This window comes from Helobdella robusta (assembly GCF_000326865.2).
Source record: "Helobdella robusta unplaced genomic scaffold HELROscaffold_45, whole genome shotgun sequence".
Taxonomy (NCBI): Eukaryota; Metazoa; Annelida; class Clitellata; order Rhynchobdellida; family Glossiphoniidae; genus Helobdella; species Helobdella robusta.
Genome location: NW_008705095.1, coordinates 371,360 through 385,000, shown reverse-complemented (window position 1 = coordinate 385,000; position 13,641 = coordinate 371,360). Strand labels below are relative to the sequence as shown.

The 13,641-nt window shown below is 34.2% G+C and overlaps 2 protein-coding genes across 2 annotated transcripts in view; one reads left to right on the top strand and one right to left on the bottom strand.

Annotated features, from left to right (window-relative positions):
• The window catches only part of HELRODRAFT_177923 (hypothetical protein), a gene marked incomplete at both ends in the record, with an annotated part of 7,674 nt that extends 6,084 nt beyond the window's left edge, over nucleotides 1–1,590 (top strand). Inside the window, one exon of the mRNA XM_009026079.1 lies at nucleotides 1,573–1,590. Within this exon, the coding sequence (XP_009024327.1) occupies nucleotides 1,573–1,590 (18 nt within the window). The remainder of the gene's footprint in view (nucleotides 1–1,572) is intronic.
• Nucleotides 1,591–1,694: 104 nt separating this feature from the next.
• HELRODRAFT_177922 (hypothetical protein) lies at nucleotides 1,695–6,296 on the bottom strand (the record flags this gene model as incomplete). The annotated part of the gene is made up of 3 exons (XM_009026078.1): nucleotides 1,695–1,766; nucleotides 1,915–2,261; nucleotides 5,042–6,296. 3 exons carry the CDS (start codon nucleotides 6,294–6,296, stop codon nucleotides 1,695–1,697), a joined length of 1,674 nt encoding a protein of 557 aa, XP_009024326.1.
• Nucleotides 6,297–13,641: the final 7,345 nt, after the last annotated feature.

Here is a 13,641-nt window from a genome sequence, read left to right as displayed (position 1 = left end):
TTTGTTTACAACCGCAGAGAGGGCACAAAGGACTTGGAGTTTTGCCCCATTTAAACAAATTGGCGTTTGTTGGCAGTTGCTGTACCAAATATTTCCTGGCAAATTTGAAGAAGACTCCAGCAAGATTCTCTAGAGTTTTTGACCAACGAGAAATATTATTAGTTTTGATGACGGTTTTTATTTTCGAGATGATAGTGCCCTGAATCACAAGCGAAAGAACGTGGTTGAAACATTATTCAACTCTTCATCTTCTAGCTGTTTGAGCGATGATTTTAGGGCATTTGATTTTGAAGGATATTGTCAACTTTGATGTAATTGATTGTTGATTCTTTGTACAAGAATTGAATTTCTTTATTTTGGTTGGTTTTAAAATAGTTTCGCAGCTTCAATCTCGTTTTCTCTGCGGTATCTTTAAGGGACATAATATTATGGTCTACCATCTTTGCTGGCAGCGAATTTAGTTCTGCTACACAACCACTGATTGGCATATCCAACCAGTTTCGGATAGCTTCAACAATTAGATTAAATTGTAGCTGCGAAGTTCACAATTTATTTGAGTGGGAACAAACCTTCTCAAAATCTGTAGCTTCTGTTGTGGGCGCACATCCAACTTTGAGATCTTTTCCAACAACTGAGTGACCTTCAACTGTAACTCGTTTTTTGCTTTGGAATCTTTGCATTCATAATGTACAGTTTGCTTAGATACGTAAAAGATTGGCCAATTTTCACGTTAGGGATTTGTACATCTTCAATCGTTAACCGTGGCAAGAATTGAACTTATTTGCCATCTTTTTTCCTCATTCCAAACGAACAGCATTTGTCAACTCTCATTTTCATTTCTGACCAGTTGCACCAAAATTGATTCAAATCGATCAGTTTTTGTGCTCCTTCAGTGCTGTGAGCAATGACTGCCGAGTCGTCGGCAAATTGAAGCCATGATCTAGTATTTATGTTAGAAGTTGAGCCCCAGAGATAGCCATGTTGTTTATATTCTTTAGTGTCCAAGATTTTCATGAGAGGGTTGAAACAGATATTAAAAAGCAGTGGTGAGCAGGGGTCGCCTTGAAGTACACCTTTTCTAACTGGTATTGCTTGCGACAATTCACCGTTAACAGATAGTGATATAGAATAGTTGCAATAGATTGATGCTATTATATTATGAAATATTTGTGGAACATGGTGATATTTTAAGATCGAAGTGATGAGATGATGGTTTACCTATCCAAAAGTATTTCTTAAGTCCAACAATGTAACAACAATGGTGCGTTGATGTCGCTTGGCGTTTTTTAATAGATGGGTTAACATTTGGGTGTGTTTGGCTAACCCATCGACAGTTGGGTAAAAGCCTTTTTGTATATTTTTGTTGATAAAATTGTTTTTGTCAAGAAAGTTGTAGAGTCTTGATTTTATGAGAGTTGAAAATAATTTATAGATTACTGGTTGCAAAGTAATTGGACGAAAATTTGATGGGTCTTGTGAATAACCTTTTTTGTAGATTAGGACCGTCAATCCTCTACGCCAGCATTTTGAAATTATTGTAGCACGCCAACACATTACAAACAATTTATGAAGGTATGTTCTCAATATTGAGCATCTTTTAAAAACTATATTTAAAATTTCGTCCAGAGGACAAGGAGATGCCTTTGTTTTGCTTTTTTTCACAATTACAGTAATCTCATTGTAAGTTGGCTGATTTAAATTTCCTTGAAACGACGGAGAAGGAAGGGTAGGGATCCAATTTGGGAGACGAAACATGGTATGATCACCTGCGTTTAGTAGATTATTAAAAAAGTTAGTTGCTGTTTCCATGTTGAAGAGTGGCGATTGAGAATTAGATTTGTTAAAAATATTATTACATGTTTTCCAAAAGTTCTGTTTCAGTTTAGTTTAAATATTGTCTTTATTTTTAAATACTTTATTAGTTTTAAATGTTGCCCTCAACTGCCTGCTGAGCATGAAGACGTCACTGTTGAGTTGGCTATCTGACTGAGCCAATGTCTTTAAGTTTTTTAATTTTGTTTTTAAATGTTTAATATTGCATTTTTTGTGCTTCTTGGGTGTTGAATCTTTTGTTAACGTTCCATAATTTGACGCAAAATAAGAGTAAATTATGTTTTGAAATTCGATGGCGAAGTTGTCAACATCAGCACACTTGTTAAGACGTTTTAGTTCAATATGAAAAAATGCGTTGGCTTCAGCCCAAAGTGTAGGCGATTTGGGTAGTTTTATACCAGGTAGTGGTTTTGGAATAGTTGTTGAATCTGATGTGTGTTGAAACGTTGTTGCATTGTTATCATCGCTGTCGATTGGTTCCACTTCGGACTTCGTGGATCTGAGCGATTTGTACGATTTACATGATCTTTGATGCATCAACAGTCCTTTCCGACCCTTTCAAGTTTTACCACAACAACAAGTCATCATATCATTTAAATTATCAGGTAAAATATTATTATTATTTGTTAATAAATTGGAAGAAATGTTAACGTTATTGTTTGGTGAAATATTTTCCTTAGAGTTAGAATGAATTGCTGTACACCGCCAGGAGTGTCTATTAATAAAATTAAAGTCCTTATAGCAATACGGGCAAATTGTTGCGTTTACATTGTTAAAAGAAATTAAAATCAAAATTAAACTAATTAGACTATTAACTTTAAAATAATCGATAAAACCAAATTTTAAAAACGCAGCCATTTTCTTTATCAATTATCCTACAATTTGATCACGTCATAAAACCTTACATTGCTAAAATAAACAGTGAGCTACATAAAAGCGACTTTCTTGTTCAAAGTAAAAAGCATAATAATGGAAACTCTTTTATTTTGGCCAAAATGTACATGTAATAAAATAAAATAAAATAATTAGAATGATATAAAGGTTTGTGAAATAATCTACGATGCTCGCCATTGAATCAACATGCAATGAGTACAACGAGAAATTCAAAATCAGTTTAAAAATAATTATGTTGCGATCGAGTTTCTATCGCAATAAATAGCGTACGATGATGTTATTGCCGAGTTAATTAAATCATTGCAAAATTGGTCAGTCCAAATAAAATCAACAAACGATAAATAAAAATATTTAAAAAAGCCTAAAGGTGAAATTTCAAATGTATTAATAATTATTTTCGAATCTTTCTTCTCGTCGATCAAATTACTGTGTAGGTTTTTATATTTAGATCTTTTGTAATCCCTTGAACTAGAGAAGTTGGATTCATGACATATTGTCAGTTCCAGTATTTCAATTGTGTCCCCCCGGAGAAGTGCTATGTCGGGCCGAAACGATTTGAAGAGGGACGTTGTTGGGAGAAATTCGTCGTTCATCGTATCAGCAAAAATTGCAACTTCTGGTTTAGCAAATGATTTGATCTTCTCTAGAATTAAAGATAATATTTTGTTGTGGCGTGTTGTAAATCTTTTTAAAGCCGCTACTGAATCACAATTTGACAGAACGTGCTTGTTTGTCTGAAGCGCGTTACAAAGCGGGCATAAGGCGTTGGAAGACTTGCCCCATCTGGAAAGATTGGCATTTGTCGGAAGTTGTTGTATCAATGCTTTCCTAGCGAATCTGAATAAGACCTCCGGAAGATCGGCAGTGAGCCTCGACCATCGGGTAACGTGGATTGGTGGAATGTGTTCTCTAACTGCTTTAATTATTCTTCCCTGGCAGGAAAGTTGCGACACATGATCGAAATCGGCTTCATGTTGACGAATCTTTAACGCATTGAGCGTCGATTTCACACTCTCTGAATCAGGAAGCATGTTGTCGATCTTAATGTAGTTGTTGTACGAATCACTCCACAGACAGTTTACATCTTTGTTGTCGTGAGATCTCAGATAATTTCTGAGTTTAACTCTGAGTGATTCGGCAAAATGTAGCGATCTGATTTCCAGGCCCCCCAATTTGAAGGGGAGGGATAGACATTCAGATATACAACTGCTAATCGGGAGGGAAAGCCAATTTCTTACTGATTCCGCAACCATAGGATCCAGGTTGTTTCCAATCCACGTCAACGGCATGTCATACGTTCGAAGCTCAAAGGCCAACTGAGACGGAATATATCTTCGTAGTATTTGGAGTTTCCATTGGGGCGTTGTGTCCAACTCGTTGACGACTGACAGCATGTTTTTCAGCTTTTTAATCAGTAATTCTTTTGCCTTCGAGTTGTTTCCTTTAAAATCATAAATTTTGCCGAGGTATTCAAAATGACCGTTCATATCGATATGAGGGATTTGTTTGTTATCAATGGTCAGCCTCGGCGAAAATTGTTCATAGCCCCCGTTCTTCTTCCTCATACCAAACGAGCAACACTTATCAATCCTCATATTCATGCCGGTAGCTTTACACCAAGCTTGGTTCAAGTCGATTAATTTTTGAGCACCATCTGTGCTGTTGGCGATGATCGCTGTGTCATCCGCAAATTGAAGCCAAGCATTGGTTTTTAAGTTGGCCGTCGGTCCCCAAATATAACCGCATTGTTGATATTCTGTCTTTTCGATCAACTTCATCAATGGGTTAAAACACATGTTGAAGATTAATGGGGAGACGGGATCACCTTGCAGAACACCACGTCTAACCGGGATAGGAGGAGTAAGGTTGTCGCATCCAGAAACAGATATTGTGTAGTCGGCATATATTGCTTTGATTAAGTTGCTTATTTGGGAAGGGATGTGATGGTAATCTAGGGTTGATGAGATTATGTTGTGGCTGACTTCGCCAAATGCGTTTCGAAGATCCAAAAGAGTGACAATGACAGTTCGTTGATGTCTCTTTGCATCATTGAGCATGTGAGTTAGGAGTTGGGTATGCTCGGTCAAGCCATCAACTTTTGGATAAAAACCTTTTTGTATGTTTTTGTTTATTAATGAATTAGATTCGAGAAATTTATAGATTCGATTGTTGATAGATGTTGAAAGTATTTTGTATAGAGTAGGTTGCAAGGTGATTGGACGAAAATTAGCTGGATCATTTGCGTCACCTTTTTTATGAATAAGTATTGTAAATCCCTTTTTCCAGCAAGAGGGGATTTTAGAAGATGACCAACATTGAGCTATTAGTTGTTGTAGAATGGTTCGAAGAATTGGGCATCTTTTGAAAGGTATTATTGATATTTGGTCCAAGGGACACGGAGAAGATTTTGCTTTGCATTTGTAAACAATTGATGATATTTCATAATAAGAAGGCGGACTGGTGTTGCAGGGTGTTGTGGGCTTTGATGTACTAGGAACCCAATTTGGGAGTTGATATTTTTTGGAATTGTCGTCGCTTAAGGCGGAGGAAAAATAGTTTTTGCAGTCGTCGACACTGAACAACGGACCTTGACTTTTTGATTGGGTAAATAACCTTTTACAGAACCACCAAAAGCGACGTTTTAATTGATTTGTTGTGTCAGGTGTCTTAGTTGTTGGTAATTTTCTTGACGATAATTTTGATCTCAATGTTTTGCTTATTGAGCTAATTTGAACGTCAAAACGGTGGTTGTTGTGGCCCAACGATTTAAGCTGTTTTAATTCTTTTTTCAATGCTTTAATGGATTTATTTTTGTTGTCGTTTAAACTTGTTTGCGATTTGATGGTACCATAGTTTGCAGCAAAGTAGTTGTAGATCATTGTTTGAAACGCTAATGTAAACTCGTCGATGTTGTAGTACGTTGGTAGCGACTTTTGGTGAAGTTGAAAATATGCATTGGCTTCTGACCATTGAGCAGGGGTTCTGGGCAGTTTGACCCCTGGGAGAGGAATTTCAGTTTTTTCAACATTTGATGGTGACGAGGATACTGGTTGTTGGACGTGCGGCGATATGGATGATTCAGTTACTTTGGAAGTATTAGATAATATGAGAGTTTTATGAAGTTTACACGAGCGATGGTGCATGATGAGGCCTTTCCTGCCTTTACAGTATTTACCGCAGCAACAAGCAATAAAATTGATGTTGGGTGCTGATGACGCTGACTGTGGACCATGGCTCGGCTGTTGGAATGGTTGTTGAACCTGTGTCGATGATGATGGTGAGTTTGCTTTGTTGTTGTCTTCGACTGGCGCATTTGACGAATGGAGATAATGATTGAGTGCTGAAGCTGAAGGCGATGGCGGTAGACTGTGGCTTGGTTGAAGTTGGTTGGACTGACATTGAACTTGTGGTGGTGGTGGAGGCGGGTCAGCTTCCGAGTTGCTTTCATTTGAATTGTTTGACGATTTAAGGTTTTGGTGAATTTTACATGAACGTTGGTGTAATTTGAGACCTCCTTTATTTTTACATTTTTTACCGCAACAGCAAAATATCGAATTATTATTATCCATATTAATTGGCAAATTATTTAGTAAATTTGAATTAAAATTGTTAGACGAATTATTATCTACGTTAAAATTTCCATTTGAACGGACACTGTTAGAATTAAAGTTTACAGTACTTTTTGTACAGCGCCAGGAGTGTCTGTTAACGTTAACAAACGACATGTTGCAATACGGGCATTTACTTGCATTTATTGTATAAATAAAGTTTATTAATAAAATTAAAATAAAATAGAAAACATTATAAAATTTAAGTTGTAAAAGTACCGCCATATTTCACGCAATTCTTTAAGCCAAGATAACCAAATTTAAACTGATTTATTCGAATTAAAAACTGATATTACGTATAAAAACCAGCGAGTTGAACAAATCGGCCAACTCTCGTGGCGACTAATACGAATAATAATAATAATAATAATAATAATAATAATAATAATAATAATAATAATGATAATGATAATAATAATAATAATAATAATAATAATGATAATGATAATAATGATAATAATAATAATTGGAACATTCTTTTATTTACCGAAAAAATAAAATCCAAATGAAATCAATTAAAAATTATTAATTATAAATTATATATCAGAGTGTAAATAGATGATATGCAAAATATAACGTACAATCCTCTCATGCTCTTTGATTAACAAGTGCTCGAGAGTAAAAAATATATTTAAAATCGGTTAGTAGTGTTTCTATCGCGATATAATATAAAATATAAATTATATAGGAACTATCGCGATATAATATAAAATATAAATTATACTATAATGATATTGGTAATAATAACAAAGTTTAAAGTGATTCAGTAGACTGGCATTTGTGTATGAACTACTAGAAAATAAATGTCTTAGTATCCTTAGCCCTCCTAGCTTGATTTTAAAGCTCTAATATGATATATGATGTTTATTTATATACGATGAGTCCCATTGGTCCGAATGGTATATGATTTTCGCTCAAACCATTGGGTAAATGTAATGTAAATAGGAATATTTTGGCAAGGGGTTTAATTTAAATACCAATCATCCACTTTTAATCGAAAATTAGCTTTTTGGTGATCAGCGATGCATTTGAAGCCGAATTTAGACTGAAAAGAGGATTGTTAATCGTTCGTTGCCAATACATCAGACGCACATACAAACTTCACATACAAACACGCACACACACACACACACACACACACACACACATACATACATACATACATACATACTTACACAGTTGAAACAAAAACTCATTTGAGATTGATTGATTGATTTCCTAACCTCCTCTAACTTACATAAAAAAATAAAAAGATTCATTTTTGTTGGAATCGGTTAAAATGAATTATGTTAGTGAGCCAAAGATTTATGAGTATGTAGAGACACGAGTGTTTATTTATCGCCATAGCTGGTACTGATAGTGAAGGCGAAATCGTTGCTAGTTATGATAATGACGCTTATGAGGATGATGAAGATGAAGAAGAAGACGATGTTGATTAATAATGATGATGATGATATGAGATCGATAATGATGATGATGATGACGACGACGATGTATAATATAGAATAGATGTGATATTTATTGTATATTAATACAGCATATTTATATTTATGTTGCAGTAGTTAACTAGCAACCTTACTTACATAACTATCTGTTACACATTGCATACAGTGTGATATGCTCCCGCACGTACTCACACACACACACAGGCACACACACACACACAAACACATGCAGACCATCTATTATTTATAATTATTTTCATCCGTTAAATAAAATAATAATAGTCCTTCGTATGAGTTATTATTTATTAGTAGTAGTATTATCCAACCATGCCTATGCTAAATTGTATACACATATGTGTGTGTGTGTGTGCGCGTGTATATGTGTAGGCATTTGTGTGTGTATGTGTATGTGTTTGTGTGTGTTTGTTTGTGTGTGTTTGTATGTGTGTTCTGTGCAACATAATGTTTATATCGTGTTACGTTTTTAATAATACATTAATAATAAGTGACTGCGTGTATTTATGTGCGTCTTTACTTAGCTTTTAGTTTAGTAATGTACATAATATAGCTGGATGACACTTGACTATAACATTAGAGATATATGTGTATGTATGTATATGTTTATGTATGCATATATGCGTGTATAAGTATGTATCAATAGAGTATGTTTGTATGTATGTATGTATGTATAATGTTATACCGTTTGAGTGTGTATTTATGTTTATATATAGAATGATTGAATTTCTCAAGTTTAATTGTTGAAATGTTGTTGGCTTAGCTAGTTTACAACCAATTTTATGGGTATATACATACACATCCTTTGCTATTCAAATACAACATGATTAAATGAATATTATAGCAAGTAAGTAAGTGAATAAATGTATCAATCAATCAATCAATTAATCAATCAATCTACCTATTTTTCAATTAATTAATGATTGAAATAATAATATTAAATATATAATTAATGAATAATTATATTATAAGTAAGAAGAAGAAATAGTTGATCCAATTGCTTTAATTGGCGATTGATAAATAATTAATGGAATAAATTTAATTTGCCAAGGTTTGTTGTTGTTGTTGTTGTTGTTACTATTATTGTTATTTTGGTTATTTTTGTGTCGTTGTTGTATCGTATTAATAACTATTTTATCGTTGCCAAACTCATTATATGCTATCCGGTTAGTTGGTTAGTTAATTAATTAATTAAGTAATTAATTAATTGTATGGTAAATATTTAATGAAAAAATTTGCCATCTCGACTTACCCTACCCAAATACAACTGTTAATGTTAATAAGCATAGAGAAGAGGCTTCCTGCTACATTAAGGTTAGAGATCTTACATTGGAATTGTACCTGGTATTTCCTATTGACATGGTTTGGTCTAAAATTCGGTGCCATTTTTAATATGCCAAATGAATAGCCAAGTACTGCAAATTTCTAGCTCTAGCTCTAAGACAGATGTTACCAAGATTATTATTATTATTAATGGAAAATTAATGTGGTTTATCATGGCTGTTGTAAAAAGAGGTTGGATGTTATATGGATGAAGAATTGAGTTTAAAAAAATGAATAATTATCTCAATAGGTAGTTGTTACCTCACTTTAAACTGAAGATATGTGTATGTCGTGTTGTCTGGCGTTTGTGATTCAGTAGTACAATGTATTGTTGTTGTGTTGTTAGGATGGCTTTATTCGTGACGTTAACGCATGGAGAGTTGTTAATGTCAACTGATGTCATGATTTAGTTGTTGATATTGTTGTTATGGTTATTAATGATGATGTTTGCTGGTAATGGTGGTGTCGCTAATAGTCATGTTTGGATGTATTTGTTGTCGGTGAGGTTTTTGCTTGGATTTTTTCATGTCTTACTTTGGGTTACTGCTCAATATTCTTTGCAGTTTTTGTTTTCACGATAATTTATATGCCTGATAGATTTCAGTATGCCAGTCGATACAGTTGTTTATAGTTTAGTTTTTTGCTTACACTTGTTTACGGTGTACGTTGTATGTTTAGATTGTGTATGTTTTTATACGTGTGTTTATGTATTGGTATGTGTGTATGATTATGACGTGTATGTTTGTGTGTATGTTGTTTATGTCTTGCATGTTTCTGTTTTTATTCATTTGTTTTTTTTTTTGCTTTTGTATGTGGTTATAGTTAGATATGCTGAAGGAGACGCACTTGTTAATTGGCCTTGTTCTCCAAAAAATGCCCTTCAGCCAGACACTACGAGCAAAAAAAGGAACTACAAATCTTAAAAAAATTGTCGCCCAGGTCTAAAAAAAATTTGCTATTTAAGTACATATGCGGCCCTTCAAAGGTCAAATAGTTCTCAATGCGGCCCTCACAGTGAAAAGTTTGCCCACCCCTTATATAACCCTATCTATATGCGTGTGATGTTATTACGTGATATATGATCTATCGATTGTTTCCATTATGTATGTATAGATTAATTGTAATATTTGTTGCTGTTGTTAGTTGTTAGTTGTGATATTGTTTGCGACTGTCTGGTTTGCAGGTGTTGTTGGTGTTTTTTGTTGTTGTTGTTGTTTGTGATGTTTAATAAAATAAAAATTAACGAAGATTGATTGAAGAAAATAAAAATTATATGGGGCCAGGTACAAAGGCTTGGTTTCCTTATTATGTTAATGTACGTAAAAAATACTTTGAGTACCTAAATCTATAACAACTTCAGTTGCCTGTGATTGCTTGCTGAGGCAGAGCATAAAGTTTGGTGGTGTTATGTAGTTGGGGATAATTTTATGCTTGCGCTACTGCAGTTGATACCGCTGCTTCTGTGGCTACTTCTTTTGCCGCGACTACTACTATTACTTTTTTCTTTTTCCATTCTTCTCTCTCTCTCTCTCTTTCTCTCTCTCTTTCTCGTTCTAACGTTTTCTCTCTTTTTTTTCGATTTTTATTTGATATAAAAGCTTATCGGGTCTGAGTTGTTATTTTTGCTAGCCCGATGTATTATAACTTTATGAGAGAGAGAGAAAGGGAGAGAGAGAGAGAGAGAGAAGAAAGAGAGAGAGAGAGAGAGAGAGAGAGAGAGAGAGAGTATATGAACATATAGTTTGATTGTCTAGCATAACAATTGATAATTTCTTCACGTGCCTTTGGCTCTTAAGAGTTTTTACGTGAACGTTCTACGGTGAAAAAAAATTTTTGCAAGTATAATAATTACTTTGATGTGTCTTTTTGCAGAACTAATGAAAACTGTTGTTGTTGTTGGTGTTGTTGTTGTTGTGGTTGTTGGTGCTGTTATTATCATTTATTATTATTATTATTATTATTATTATTATTATTATGACTGTTATTACTGTTTTTATTATTATTATCATTGTTGTTGTTGATGTTGTTGTTGTTGTTGTTATTGTTCTTGCTCATGCTTACAGGAAGGAATGGGAAAGCGAGAGTGCATGCAGGCTGTCAACTTCGACCTATCAACAAAAACATAAGCAACAACTGTTTAAACTGCAACATCGACTGCTGCAACAACTGCTACAACAACACCACCATCAACAACAACAACACCATCAACAACGACAACATCATCAACAACAACACTACCAACAGCAACAACAACAACATCACATTACCACACAAAACACCCACTTAGACAGCATTAACAACCTAGTAAACAGATGCGATATAGACAATGGAATAAACTTCAACAACAACAACAGCTGCTGCAGCAACGACAGCAACGACAGCCACAAATTAGCGTCAATTAACAGCGATTTGAACAGCCGCAACAACATCTGGGACAACAACACCGTTGTATACAACAGTGGCAATCAGCATAACCTAGATAAAAGTAACATAAGTAACATCAGTAGCAGCAACAGCAACAACTTCTGCAACGGCAACAGCGAGGGCGACATGTTGCGCAACAAAACGTCGCATGTTGACTCGCCGAGGTTATCAATCAAAGATAGGTAAGGTGTTTTGTATGATTGAATTAATCGGTTGATAAGTAGATGAATGGATGGTTGATTGGATGAATTAATGAATGGGTGGATGATTGGATGGATAGATGCTTGGATGGTAGATTGGATGAATAGGTGAATGGGTGTATGATTGAATGGATAAATGCATGGATGGTTGATTGGATGAATTAATGAATGGTGGATGATTGGATGGATAGACGCTAGGATGGTAGATTGGATGAATAGGTGAATGGATGGTTGATTAGATGAATTAATGAATGGATGGTTGATTGGATGAAGAAATGAATTTGTGAGTCTTACAAGTTTGTTATATAGATACATAGATGTTTCAATTAGTTTGCAAAAACACTCTCCATTTGACCTCTTTAACCTCACCAAATTTCACCAATTGAGGCCAAGGTTCACCAAATATACATTCACTACATGACTGTCGGACGCAAATTGTTAATTATTTATCAGTACAAACTACCGGTAGAGCTAGATAATTAAGTTAACGATATGCTAATTTTATGCAAATGATATGCAAACGTGAAGTGCGTGTAACCTACACTCCGTACTTTTTACACTTTCTTTATATCTCTCTCTATCTCTCTTTCTTTTTTTTCTTTTTATTTATATATGTGTGTGTGTGTTTGCGAGTGTCTGTGTCTGTGTGTGGTGTGGTGTGTGTGTGTGTGGTGTGGTGCGTGTGTGTGCGTGTGTGTGTATGACTTGATATATAATTTTCCTCAAAATAATATTTACCCTAGCCTATGTAAATAACATCCATAATATATCATGCTTCATTCATTCCATTCCTGGCCTAAATCAAACATCAATGAATGATGGATTGAAACATGGATTAATGAATGAATGAATGTGACTAGATGTGTATAATATATTGTGTAAGTAGTATATATATATACACACACATATATATATTTATATATATATATATATATATATTTAAATACATATATATATATATATATATTTAAATATATATATATATATATATATATATATATATATAATCTCACATACTACAACTACTTAGCTTGCAGCGGTTGTGGCTGTAGAGCGATTAATTATCATTGAAATTATGATGTGTGTCATTTATTAACATCCACCTTATTCAAAATTTATGTAAGCCAGATCTTATTTGACCTGAGTTCGATTTGATTTGATTTGATTTAAATTGATTTGATTTAATTTGATTTGAATTACATGTGTGAAATGTATTTTAGCGTTTTTGGTTCTGTATAGATGTTAGTAGTTATATTATATATAGAATATAATAATGTCCAAATCTCTGCCCAATTTGTTAGTATTTATGTTTCAGTTTCTCAGATAATTTATTTTGATATATATATATATATATATATATATATATATATATATATATATATATATTTTCAGTCATTTCGTTTCTCTCTTGCTCCATTCCATCATGTTAATCCACTTGTCTGTGCATTCGTTCATTTGTTCATTCATTCATTCATTCATTCATTCATTCATTCATTCATTCATTCATTCATCCTATCCATCCGACAGACTAGCTGCCCTGCAAGAAAGCGAGGAAGCATGGAAGAGAAAACTCTCCCCAAAGAAAGAATTGACCCCATCATTATCATCCCCGCTAACGACTGCCTCATCATCATTATCATCAACGTCCTCACCACAGATGACTAGGAAAATCCCGGTTTCACTTTCGGTTAGCAACGACGTGTCAGCTGATCGGAAATTCCAGGATAACATGATCGGCATTCAGACCGTTAGGGCAGCTTCCATTGAGGGCGGGGTCCAGTTTTTGGGGTATGTTCGATTTCTATATTTTTTCATGTTTACGTTGTTCTATTCTGATGTATTTTTCAACGTCAGTGGTATTCCTTGTATCTGTAAACACAGCCATGATATGATATGTAT